At 51.6% G+C, this 12,228-nt stretch overlaps 1 protein-coding gene across 2 annotated transcripts in view; it reads left to right on the top strand.

Moving 5' to 3' along the window:
* The window catches only part of RGS9 (regulator of G protein signaling 9), a 57,661-nt gene that overhangs the window by 22,620 nt on the left and 22,813 nt on the right, over positions 1 to 12,228 (top strand). For both annotated transcript variants that reach the window (XM_021712452.1, XM_021712451.1), the window contains exons 9-12: positions 5,391 to 5,420; positions 6,240 to 6,301; positions 8,495 to 8,608; positions 11,692 to 11,807. In XM_021712452.1, the coding sequence (XP_021568127.1) occupies positions 5,391 to 5,420; positions 6,240 to 6,301; positions 8,495 to 8,608; positions 11,692 to 11,807 (322 nt within the window). The remainder of the gene's footprint in view (positions 1 to 5,390; positions 5,421 to 6,239; positions 6,302 to 8,494; positions 8,609 to 11,691; positions 11,808 to 12,228) is intronic.

The following is a 12,228-nucleotide window of genomic DNA, read 5'->3' as shown; positions in this document are numbered from 1 at the left end:
CAGGCAATCCACTCACCTCAGCCTCCCAAAGGCGCGGGATGACAGGCTGAGCCACCGAGCCCGGCTCGATGTGTACGTTCTTGAAAATGTGTTCCTAAAAGTGGAGGCAAGTAGCCCATCAGGCCTGAGAAAAGAGGCTGTGGGTTTGGCAGGCGTCTAGGACCCTGGGCGACCGCTCCCTGATGGCCTCGGGCGAGCCAGCCAGGGCCCAGGGCTTCACCCAGGAGTGTGTCCTCTCCATTCTGATGGCTACCTTGAGATGGACGGGACCCCCAGCCCCTCTACCCCAGGGTGGGGTGGGGGGCTGCTCATCGCAGGGTCAGCACTGTCTTCAGGCGCGGGCCGGTGCCGGGTGCCGCAGGGGCCCTCAGTGTTGGCCTGAGCCCCAGCTCTCCCCTCCCTGGGCTGTGCGGCCTTGAGCGAGCTCTTGAGCCCTTCAAGTCTGTCTCTTTCTGCACAGAATGTGGGTCACAGCGGTTCCCTCCTCAGAGGGCTAAGTAGGCTCTCTTCCGTGAAGTGTCTGGCATGCTAGTCAACACGTAAAGACCCTCGAAAACAGTGGCTGTTGTTGTGAGAACTGTTACCGTAATTTGAGAGAGAATTTAGGGGCTGTCCTGAGACCCCGTTTCAGGGGCCACCTAGCCAGTCTCCTTTTCTGTCCTAACACCTTCTCATTCCAAACACAGCGGCCCAAGCTGGGGGCACAGAGGAAGACACACCCCTACTTTGACCACTCTGCCTGGTCCAGTAAGCAGCTGCTGAGAGCAGTGAGGCCCACACTGGCATGCGCACGGATCTTTTGGCAGAAACATAGCCCCACAGTGTGAAGTATTGTGCTCTGCGGAGTGCTCAGCCTGGAGCCCTCAGTGAACCAAAGCCCCCGCATGCTCTCTCCAAAGGGGACAGACTGCTCTCTCCTTGTGGCCCCTTGCCTGACGGTGGCAGGCTGGGGAAGGGACACCAAGGGCTGACACTGGTTGACAGCTTGCTGCACGGGTGCACAGGTGCGGGCTCCACCCTTAGCAGTGGCTCAGGACCCGCAACTGCCGTGGAGACAAAAGCAGGGGTAGCATCCCTATGGCTTAGTCGAGGAAGCAGCAGCGAGGGAAGGTGACGTGTCCAAGGACACAGCTGGGTGACGGTGAAACTGGACTCGGCCCTCAGCTGAGGCCACTGGAGCCATCTGTGCCTCCGGCCTGATGCTTTCTAATGCCCACGGTGTGGCTTTTAGAAGCTTTGCTGGATTTTATGAAATCCATTTAGAGAGGTAATATTAGCTTCATTTTTCATACGAAAGAACAGAAACGGATTTGGGCCTCAGGTTGCTGCCCTCAGAGGCCCGGCCAGGATTCAGAGTGAGGTCCTTACGTTCTGCGGCTCATGGTCCCCCTGGCCCCACCGCTGCCCCTCTCTCCACCACCCCAGGCCTGCGTCCTGTGTCCAGGCCGGCTTCAGGGGCCAGTGATTTGCATAGTCGCCCAAAGCCCCACGCTCAGAGGGCCCTGGCTTGGCTTCAGGTTCTGTCGCTGTCTTAGACTGCTTTACACTTCGTTCTGGACAAGGTGCCCTGCGTTTTCGTCTTTTACTGAGCCCTGCCGATGGCGAGGCATCCCGCCTCTACTCAGTCAGGAAGTGCCCGGCAGTGTCTGCTTGAGGATCACAACCTCCAACCCTGGCCCTCTCTGCCTTCCTGACCTCCTGGTTCAGACTCCGCGCCCCTCTGCTCTCAAGGCCTGGCCGCTGACTCCTTTCGGCTCTCCTGTCTCTCCTACCCCCTGTGGCTTGCCTGACCCTCCGCCGTGTGTCTTTGCGCATTCCTGCCTGACTGCCTCATCTCCAGGCCCTGCTTATCCCGCCCCTGGGTTCCTGCATTCCTGCCTTGCCTTGGCCCTGACCCTCCTGTCCTGTGACAATTGTCCACAGCCTCCATCAACAAACCCAGCCACAGAGCTGTGTAAACAGAATCTAAAGTGTTGCTGTTTGGGCAACTCTGCAAGGAAAGAATAAGAAATTGTTAGAATTCCAAGAATGTAGCACGTTCAGAGATTATTCAGAATATTCCTCCTGAAGCAGTATCACTGCGCTGAGGAATAAAGTGTGGCTTCACTCCAGGAAGACCCACTGCTGAGAAAGGAAGGGATTTGGGTGTGAATTCCAGGTAGAAAAAGGGCTTATTTCTTCTTTTATCATGAGGTGGTTTTCTTTGAATTTCTTCGAATTATGTATATTTTTAAAGAGCTTCACTTTACTTTAATGTTTCTTATGGACTTTGGCTAAGTAAGAATAATATTGATGGTAGGTTTGCAAGATTTAGCAGATAAAAATAAGGATTCCCTGAACTTGAATTTCAGATAAACAGTGAATACCTTTTTCCATATAAGCGTGTCCCAGATATTGCCCGGCATCCTGTATTTTGTCTTGTAATGAGGGATCAAACTGTGCTGTTGGGCGTTTAGCAGCAGTGTGCGAACCCTCGCTAGCAGCCACCGTGTGGGGGTCTCTGGACCTGTCACCTGATGTGTGTCATCGCATTCTCCTTTTACAAATGAGGCTCTGAGACACTAAGTAACTCGTCCAAAGTCCCATAGCCAGTAAGTTGTAGAACTAGGGTTCTAAACTTTGACCTCCACAGCCCATGTTCTCTCCTGAACTGTGCCCCTACTCAGAGATCGCGCTGTCTCTTCACTTCTGAGAAAAGTCCAGAGCCCTTTCCCCTCACTGCCCTTCACTGCCCACACCCCCAGAAGGGCGGAGATGACTGTACACCTGTCTAGAGGAAGCCGATCCTGTGAACAGCTGTTTTTACAGCTAGAAATCAGGGCTGAAGTTCACACGGACGATCCAAGGTAAAGGTGGGGAAGCCTCAGATGCAACCCAGCCGTTGAGGGCCCACTGCAGGCCAAGTCCCAGAAGACAACAGGTAATCCTGGGATTCAGAAAACAAACAGCAATCTACCACAGAGGCAGATCCCTAAAGTGGAATAAAATCAGACAAAGCGAATGAAAATGTAAACATTGTAAAACTCTGAAGACTGAGACAGCGGCCCTGGAAGCAAACGTATCTGGCCGAAGGAAGAGCCTGAGAGAGAGAACAGAGATGAGTGTGCCTGACCATGGCTTCCGGGCACAGTGCCCTGTGGTGTCCAGGGAACACCAGGACAGCCGGGACCCTGCTCCTTACCCCTGAATTTGTCCACTCAGAAGTTCTGAGCCACAGAGCAGTGGCCGACAGACAGGAAGTGTGATTGTGAGGCCTGGATCCTTCAGAGGTATTCACGACACTGAGCATAGTCCTAGCACGATTTCACTCTTAACTGTCATGTTAGTGGAAGCGTGCTTCCCGTGTTTGTGTTCCCCTTGTGATTGGGGCTGTAGCTCTCATGCTCAACGTTAAGTGAAAGGACTGAACAGTCATTCCATTCTGCAGCCTTCTCAGCTCTAGGCAGGGAAGGACCGGCTGAGGGGAGCAGGCTTGTGGAGACAGTGGACAGCTCTAGGTATTTCCTGGGTCTCGTGGGTTGGTCCTCAGCTCCAAAGCTGTCTTTGAATCCTGGCTCAGCCACATTAATGACCAGGAGTTGCTGAGAAAGTCACCCAGGGGTGTGACTTTCAGAGGCTTGGTTTTCTCTGCTGAAAATCAGTATAATAAACTCTCCTCCCTTAAACTTTATAAAAGCTCAAAGAGGTGTCCATTGCTTTGCAGTGGTTGCTAGGCAGTTATTATTACGAAAAAGTTCGGCTTCCCCTGTGAGCAGAGGGCATAGACAGTAGACACTATTCTGAAGAATCCCCTCCAGCAAGATTCTAACAGAAGGAAGCGATTATGCAATATTCGATTTGAATGCAAGTCCACTCTGGCCGCAGGGCCCTTTTCTACCTGAAATATAGAAACTGTATCTTCTAAAACAGTGCCTTATGTTGGAAGTAAGTGTGGTTGCCAACATATTTGGGGAGTGTTTTCCATTTTTTAGGCGGAAAATTTTCCATGAAGCTTAGAAAAAGTCCCCATTTTTCTAGGCCTCCAAGTACACTGAAGGCATCATTTATTCAGTGTTTATTGGGTATCTACGTTGCAGTAGACACTGTGCTAGGGAAAGCAGACATGGCCTCCTGCCTCAGTGGTGACTCACGGTTGACTCATCCACTGGCAAAGAGTCACACAAACACGTGTGTCTCTAAAACTGTGATAGATGCCATGGAGGAGGAAATCAGGATGTGTGAAGGACGAAAACAGACCTAGCCGAGCTTCACCTTTCTGGGACAGCGCTTTCTATTCCCTCATGCAGGAAAAACGTTTCCTATGAAAGCAATTGTGTAAAAGCAATCAAGGAAAGCACTGTGAAACCCAGCATGGATTAGAAATGAGAAGCGAGTTTGTGACTCCAGATTGGACATTCCAGTTCCTTGGCAGTGGACTCGGGGGCTAGTGTTTACTTTGCTAACTGGCTAAAAGGAAATAGTGTCCTCAGACTCGTGACTTTTCCAAGCGAAGACTTGGTTGGGTTAAACTGCATGGATATTGGCAGCCAAGAATTAAGAGGCTCAGCTTGATGCATGAGTTGGCACCAACCAGTCCCTGGACACAACCATATCTAGGAAAACTGAGACTGGAATCACCACTGTGCCCAACCTTAAAGAGCTATGGGGCTGGAACGGGGTGCCAAGGAAGCACTTGCCCCTTGGATGGTGGAAGATCCATGTATTTTAGTCAGAGACAGACCTGAAGGGCTTCCAGAAGCTCTTCCAAGCCAAAGAGCCCCTCCTGGAGCCAACCTTTTCTGCCTTGACTTGAAAAGTCCAGAGACCCCAATGCCTGTCCCCAGCATGAACTTACTCCAGTAGCTTCAGCAAGGGATGGGCCTGATGTGACCTTCCTCAGTGCCGCTCAACTCTGGGACTTGGTTTACCGTGCATGCTGACCTCAAGCCTTCTCACTGTGGGATTTGTTTTTGGCAACTGGGCTTTTTTCCCCTCAACTTGTGGTATTATTGGTTGTTATGAATACCTGAGGAATGCTCAAGCCACATCTTAGCCTCCTAACTTCCTCCTTCTCTCTGATCTCGGGGGGAGTCTGTATCTCTCTAAGGACTGTTCTGCAGACACTGTGCTGGTGGGAGACAAACCCCAAACTCAGTCCTTCATCTTGGCTTTTGGGAGAGCAGTGTGAAGCGACAGAAGTAGATCGAGCTCCTTCCTTACCAGTCTCAGTTGATCTGACTCTCCAGTGGTCACAGAGGATAGGTGGAGGCAGTGGTGATGGGGAAATCCTGCCTTTTAAGTAAGAAGAGATGGGCAATTTTCTCGGGAAGGATTTTTATTTTTCGAATGGGTATTTACACTGTAATGATTTAATGACATCTGCTTAATGGTTTTGCTTCTTTGTTTTACAGAAACAAACAATCACTGCTGTCAAAAAAGAGGTAATTAGTCTTCCAGTTCCAGTGAAGTTTGCTTTTAAATCTTCTAACAGATTATGTGTGCTTTGGCTCTCTGCTCTTCACTCAGTGATGAAATGAAAACCACGTGTAATGTTCAAACAATTATTTCCAAACTCGTGGACAGCACAGGATGCCAAAGCATCTTTTATAAGACCTGAGTGGGGCTGGTGCTGAGACTTCAGGTGTGAAACACCCTCAAAGGGCTGCAGGGTGGCCAGAGGACTGAGGACAGTGCTGCAGATAATCCACATCCACAGCCCCCTTCCGGCCCCTGCTCCTACACGGTCATTCAGAATCGACTCAGGGTGGCAAGTGGCCTGCTCGGCAAATCTTATACCCGTGACCCAGGCAGAGCCCTGGGAGCCTTGGCCATCGAGGGAAGTGTAGTTTGATATCTGAACAGGGAAGAAGGTGACTGAAGAGGGGGTGGTTTGCTTCTGCCAAAGCTGCAGACCAGAAAGATTAAGGATGTTACCTGTGGCAGGTACCACTCTCTGCTTCTGTCAACCAGAGGCTCATGAAGGGAAAGCCAAGTGTCGGTCCCTGTGTCTCAGTTTAATGCTCCTTAGAACTTTTTTTTCTTCTTCTTGCTGATGCCTCCTGATGGGCTAAGGGGGCCACTGATTTGGAGCTTTGGGCCAGCTGTCTACTATGGGTCTGAGTCCTGGTGGTCCTGAGGTGGCCGGCTTAGGGAATGGATTGGGGTGTGGGCGTGGATAAATGGCTTGTGGTTTTGGAGGCCACATGTGACCTTCAAGGGTGGGGAAGTTGAGCCCCTTCTAACAACTGTGTCTCTTCCAGATCATGTATTACCAACAGGCCTTAATGAGGTCCACAGTGAAATCTTCGGTGTCTCTTGGAGGGTACGTCCCTACTTTGTTGGTCTTGCTCAAGTTTGAGAACAGGTGGGCCTGAGGAGAACTGCTTTAGGGCAAACTCGGCAAGCCTTGGCTTGACAGACTTAAGAGCCTGCAGAACGGTGAGGGACCCTGCCAGTCTCTTGGGGGTTTCGTTGTTAGTAGTTCTTCCCTCAGGGTAAGCCTCCTGGTCTCATCTCGGGTGAGGTTCTAGAAAGTGTGTCACGTCTCTTGGAATCCACTAGTGTGTGGATAGGGAGGTGAGAAGAGCGGGAAGTCTGTGGCCTGGGCCCGTGGGATGGCTTCAAGACAGCCTGTGTTCCCATCCTCCCCCTTCACGTTTTAGGGATGTGGGCTACGTTAGCCGGTTCCATGTGCTGCTACATGGCTATTGTTAGTCATCAATCTAAAATCCAGTGAGGACAAAGTGGACATTTATGTTTGATTTATTGAACTTTCAGGCTACTTTGATCCAGTCCCCAGTAGGGCATGATTTGGGAGACACAAAAGTCTTAGTGCTTCCCAAATGCAGGCAGTTGTCCTTTTGAAATGTGGACGTCACTTTAGAACCACGTTGCTAACTCTGAGATTTTCCTGCACACATGAAAATGAACTTGGTTTATTCCTGGGGCGGCACAATGTGACTAATCATTTACTCTGCGTGAGACTCAAGGAATGTTACCGGTCGAGACTGAGGATGTTGGGCTTTGTCCAGCGCCTTCGTTCCAACACCGTTGGGAGTTGGGCTCCTGTAAAATTATTTATGCCTTCCCAAATCCCTAGTTTACAAAAATGTCACCTGCCCCGAGAAAATGTGCCCTGACCCCACCCATGTTTTTCACAGACTCTATTGCGACTGAGCCCTGACCCAGATGAGGAGGGCACCTATGTGCTCAGGGGTGCTCACTTTGGCTCGTCATGATAATCATTGTTCTATGATAAGCTCAAAAACATTTACTTTGATGTTCCAGAAACCCAGTTTCATGACACCAAACAAAGAAAATTGAAGGAGATTCAAACATACTTCTTAGACCCACTTCCTAATGTTTATTTGTCTCAGGGTCTCACTACCGTAATTTAGACATCCTCAGTGTTTCAACCATGGACCAGTTTTCCCATGTTCCCCCAGCTGCTGCACTGGTAGAGGTCAGACTGAAGAACGAGAGAGTCCTGGGAGAGATGCAGCGGGGCTTGAGTTCCGCGTGGACCTGCAGACACAGTGCTCTGGTTTATCTGTCCAACCCCATGGCTGAGGGCAGACCTCAGGGCAGGTGCTTGATGTGTCCACTGCGGACACAATTCCCCACCTATGGGCGCAGACATAGCAGGTTTCTCCAGACTTCCTAGACAGTGGGACGTATGCTGACTCAGAAGGTGTGACTCACCTCAAGGCTGTGAAAGAAACCTTTTAAAATTGATACGTAATCGTACACATAGTAATGCTTCGATACATGTATAGTGAGCGGTTCAGGGTGAGTCACATGTCTGTCATCTCCAGTGTTTGTCATTTTTGTGTATTGGAAACACTATCATTGCTTCTAGCCATTTGAAAACATATGAAAAGTAGAATAGAGGATATTAGAGGCTGGGATGTGTAGAGGAAAGAGAGGGGTGGGGAGAAATTGAAATGACATTACAGCCAGCTGGGAGGAATAAGTTCTCGTTGAACAGTAGTCTTCTGTATTTCCAAATAGCTGAAGAGAAGAAATAAGCTCCTGCCCAATAAGGCATTTGCGGTTCGCACCTCAGTGAGACCCAGGTTTGCATAAAGGGTTTAAGTTCCAAAACCCAGGCATTATGCTGGCAAAGGGTGGAGCCCAGTGTGATGACAGTCTCAGTGAGTCTGTGCTGACCTCATGCCTCCAAGATGGATGCAGAGACGCCTGTTTGAACAGGCCGACTGAGTCAGCTTTACCTCCAAGCCACTCCCCCTGGAGTATCCAGAGGCCTATTTTAACGAACTAGACACAGAGAGATGGCAAAGGAATGGCACTGGGAAGCGGTGTTTCATTTCACAGGTAGATTGAGGCCAATCTTGTCAACTCTCTGCCAGTCCCAGGGGCGGGGAGAGAGTTTCTGAGATAGAAGTCAGCTTGTCACTGGTCGATGCAGGGTAGGGTGGCTGGTCCACTTACCTGCATATTGGTTCCATCTCTTGGCTGTTGAGCTTCTGGAGATCACTTTCCCATTGGTTTTCAGGATCGTCAAGTACAGCGAGCAGTTCTTATCCAACGACGCCATCATGTCGGGCTGCCTCCCCAGCAATCCCTGGATAACGGATGACACCCAGTTCTGGGATCTAAACGCCAAGCTGTATGTATCCGACGTGTTGGTTTTTTTCCAACAGCTTTTGAGTTATGATTCACCCATTTAAAGCGCACAAGCCAATGTTTATCATATTTATGATTTAGTGCACTCGTCACTACAGTCCATTTGAAAACATTTTCATCACCCAGAAAGGAAACCCCACACTCCCCCAGCCTTTGGCACCACAAATCTACCTTCTGCCTTTATGGATTTGCCTGTTCTGGACATTTCATGTAAATGGAATCATATACTATGTGAGCTTTTGTGACCAGCTTTTTCACTTAGTGTAATGCTTTCGGTGTTCATCCCCGTTGAGCATGTCACTGCTTTACTCCCGTTTACAGTTGAATAATATTCATGATATGGATAGGCCACATTTTGTTTACCCATTCACCCACCGAGAGACATTGGGTTGTTTTCTGACTTTTGGCTAGTGCTGCTATGAACGTCCGGGAACAGGTTTTTGTGTGGACACTTGTTCTCATTTCTCTTGGGTGCATAACTAAGAGTGGAATTGCTGAGTCAAATGGTGACTCGATGTTTAACAGTAGATTGGTTTTGAAAATGTGAAACATCAGCTTTATGACTTTGCTTGTTTGATGTCTAACCGGAGTAAGTGTAAGTTCCGGGAGGTTGAAGGGCTAAGCTTGGCTCTTCTCGTGAGTTCTGAGCAGTTGCCGCGGACTCTGCCTGCATACGTGTGTGGTTTAGAAGAGGTGGCAAGGGCAAAAGTGCAGAGGGAGCGTCCAAAGTCACAGAGGAGGAAGAAGGGAAGCGGGTGGTGATCAGGCCAGAGGGAGAGTCCCAGCTCGCAGAGGAAGGAAGCAGGGGCGGGGAAGAAGGGGAGGGTCAGAGGGAGAGGGAGAGGGGAGAAGGGTCAGGCAGGAGCATTCCGGGGAGGTGGGGTGATGGGAAAGGAGGGAACACCAGGTACTGGCCACTGTCCCGGTCAGCGCTGAGGCAATTGCCCCGAGGCCTGAGGAGCACACAGGTGCCACCCCTAGCCAGGTGGGCAGATGTGGCTGGGCGGGGCCGGTCTCATCTCAGAGCTGCCCTTGCTCCTTTTTCGGGGAGGTCAAGGAGGCCACTCATCTGGAGTTGCAGTTACCTGTCGACTAGGGTTGGCTGCGGAGCCGAGGACTCTAGAGCCCCCTGGGAGGCTCCCCCCGCCTCGTGCTTGTGGATGGGTATGTGCAGAGTTCGGCTGTGCTAGGAGAAGGCAGGCGGCCTGGCCAGGAAGAGCATCGTCCTGGGAGGGCCTGGGAGGAGGAAGAGACAGCAGCCGATTTTAAGCGAGATGGGGAGTGGGGTCGAATCAGGTAGAGGCTGCCGGGGGAGAGAAAGGGGTGATGACTGTGCAGGAGGCGCTGGTCCGAGGGCCCTGGGAGGATGGCCGTGGAGCGTCCCGCTGACAGTGGGGGCCCTCGCCAGGCACAGCGGCTCCTGCCTGTGGTCCTCGCACTTTGGGAGGCCAAGGCAGGAGGATGCTCGAGCCCAGGAGTTCGAGAGCAGACGGGGCAGCACAGCCAAATCTGTCTCTACAAAAAAATAAAATAAAATAATTAGCCACACGTGCTGGCGCACACCTGTAGTCCCGGCTGCTTGGGAGGCTGAGGTGGGAGGATTGTTTGAGCTGAGGAGGTTGAGGTTGTGGTGAGCCATGATGGTGCCATTGCACTTCAGTGTGGGTGACAGAGGGAGACTCCAACTCCAAGAAAAAAAAAGTGGAGTAGTCTGGTTCTTCATAGTTTAGATTTTAGAGCAGCATTAAAATGATCTGGAAAGCTTAAAAAAACAAACCAATGTCCGGGCCTTATCCCCACGCTCTCGTTTAATTAGCCTGGGTGCTCTTTCATGAGCCGCTGGGCTGCCCAGACTGGGTTAGGCCTGGTTCCCCGTGTGGCCCTTGGACCAGTGGTGTCTGCATCGCCTGGGAGCTTGTCAGAAACACACGTGCTTGGCCTGCCCACTCCTGCTGAATCGGAAACTCGAGGGACAGCACCCAGTGATCTGCTTCCATGAGCCTTCCAGGTGGTTCTGATGCCTGTGGATGAGTGCAAGCTGCCACTGAAAAATCGCAGCTCTGCTTCGTACTAACTGTGTGAGCCTAGACCAGCAGCTAGCCTCTTGGAACCTTCGTGTTCTCAGTGGTGAAGTGGGTAACGACACTCCCAAGGATTCAGTACTACGTGTGAAAAACAAGGTCCCTCGCATGTGGCAGCGCGCCGTGAATGCTCGCTGCTCATGTTATTGTGGCATTCTGATGGTTTTCACACTTGCTGCTACCAAAAGTGTAAGCTTGCCTGGCAGGGTTTATTTTGTGTCCCATGGACATGATTTGGACCTGCTTCTGGTGCCAGCCGCGATGTGTGGGACATGTGGTGTAAAGGGACTTGAAACCGTGGTTTCAAAGGGGCGGTGTTGGGGTTAGGAGACTTCCACAAGGAATAGGAGAGAGACCCCTATTTCCTGATTCTCTGGGATGTTGGGCCTCTGCTAGCCGGGCTCGAATGTCCAGTCTGGGCTCGGGAAGATCGTTCCAAACCTGAAGCGTAGCGGGTCTGCCTCTTAGAGGAAGTTCAGGGAGAAAGCGCAGGGATGGCAGATGGGACCCGCTGGAGGCCCGTGCCCAAGGAAGAGGAAAGGTCACCAGCTCCGCCAGGAGCCAGGATGGGCGACGGGCACCCGGTGGGGCAGTGGCCGCGGCAGCCCTCACCTGTGCTGCTCCAGAATTCTTTCCTGGCCCAGGGGCAGCCTGCCCCTCCATCAGTCTCCAGGCTGTCCCCAGGTTTGGAGGAGGCTGAGGGAGCAGGGCCCAAGTGCAAGCCCCGCGACGACCTCCTCGCTTCCAGGGACAGCTGCCTCCCTGATATGAGCCCAGGGGCTTGTCTGAGGCCACATCTTCCAGCAAGTGATTGCTCGTGTGTTTGTGCAGGAATGGGGGCAGGAAGGCGACTGGCTTGGGCCATTGCCATGGGACTGATGGAAGCTGGGTGGCCTCAAGCCCCTCGCCTCCACCCAGCCCCCGCCTGGCACAGCCCCTGCCCGGCATGGAGTTCTGGTGCCTTTATCAAGAAGTGTCCTTGCAGGGTGGAAATCCCAACCAAGATGCGGGTGGAACGGTGGGCCTTCAACTTCAGCGAGCTGATCCGAGACCCCAAGGGCCGACAGAGTTTCCAGTACTTTCTCAAGAAAGAATTCAGCGGTAGGTCTTTTTCCATTGCTTTTGAAACCCTGCTTTATTGTTTTGCCCAGAGTTTTGGGGATTTCTCAGCAGATGTTTTCACAGCTTTGCTGACACCCTTAAGCTAGTGCTTCCTTTCATAGCTTCAAGAATGGTACTGCTTTTCCCACAGGCTCAAAAAGACTCCACAGGCTGGGGGAAATTATATCCGCTCACAGAACCCGGGTTGGCATCCCGCACGTTCAAGGGCCCCATCTACCCTGGCTGCCCTAACTCACCCAAGGAGCCGTGCTCCCAGCGGCCTCTAAGTTCAGCTTTCCAGGGCGGCCTGGAGGAATGGGAGCCAGACAGGCAGGCTTTCCTTTTCTGTCTCCTGCCTGATGTTCTGCTCAGAGGTTCTGCACATGCAGTTTGCCTGGGGATATTTAAAAATTGTTTGTGG

Source organism: Carlito syrichta, unplaced genomic scaffold (assembly GCF_000164805.1).
Source record: "Carlito syrichta isolate Samal-C Ts95f unplaced genomic scaffold, Tarsius_syrichta-2.0.1 Scaffold303277, whole genome shotgun sequence".
NCBI classification, from domain to species: Eukaryota; Metazoa; Chordata; class Mammalia; order Primates; family Tarsiidae; genus Carlito; species Carlito syrichta.
The sequence above is the reverse complement of the archived record's forward strand: the minus strand, read 5'-3'. Positions and strand labels throughout refer to the sequence as shown.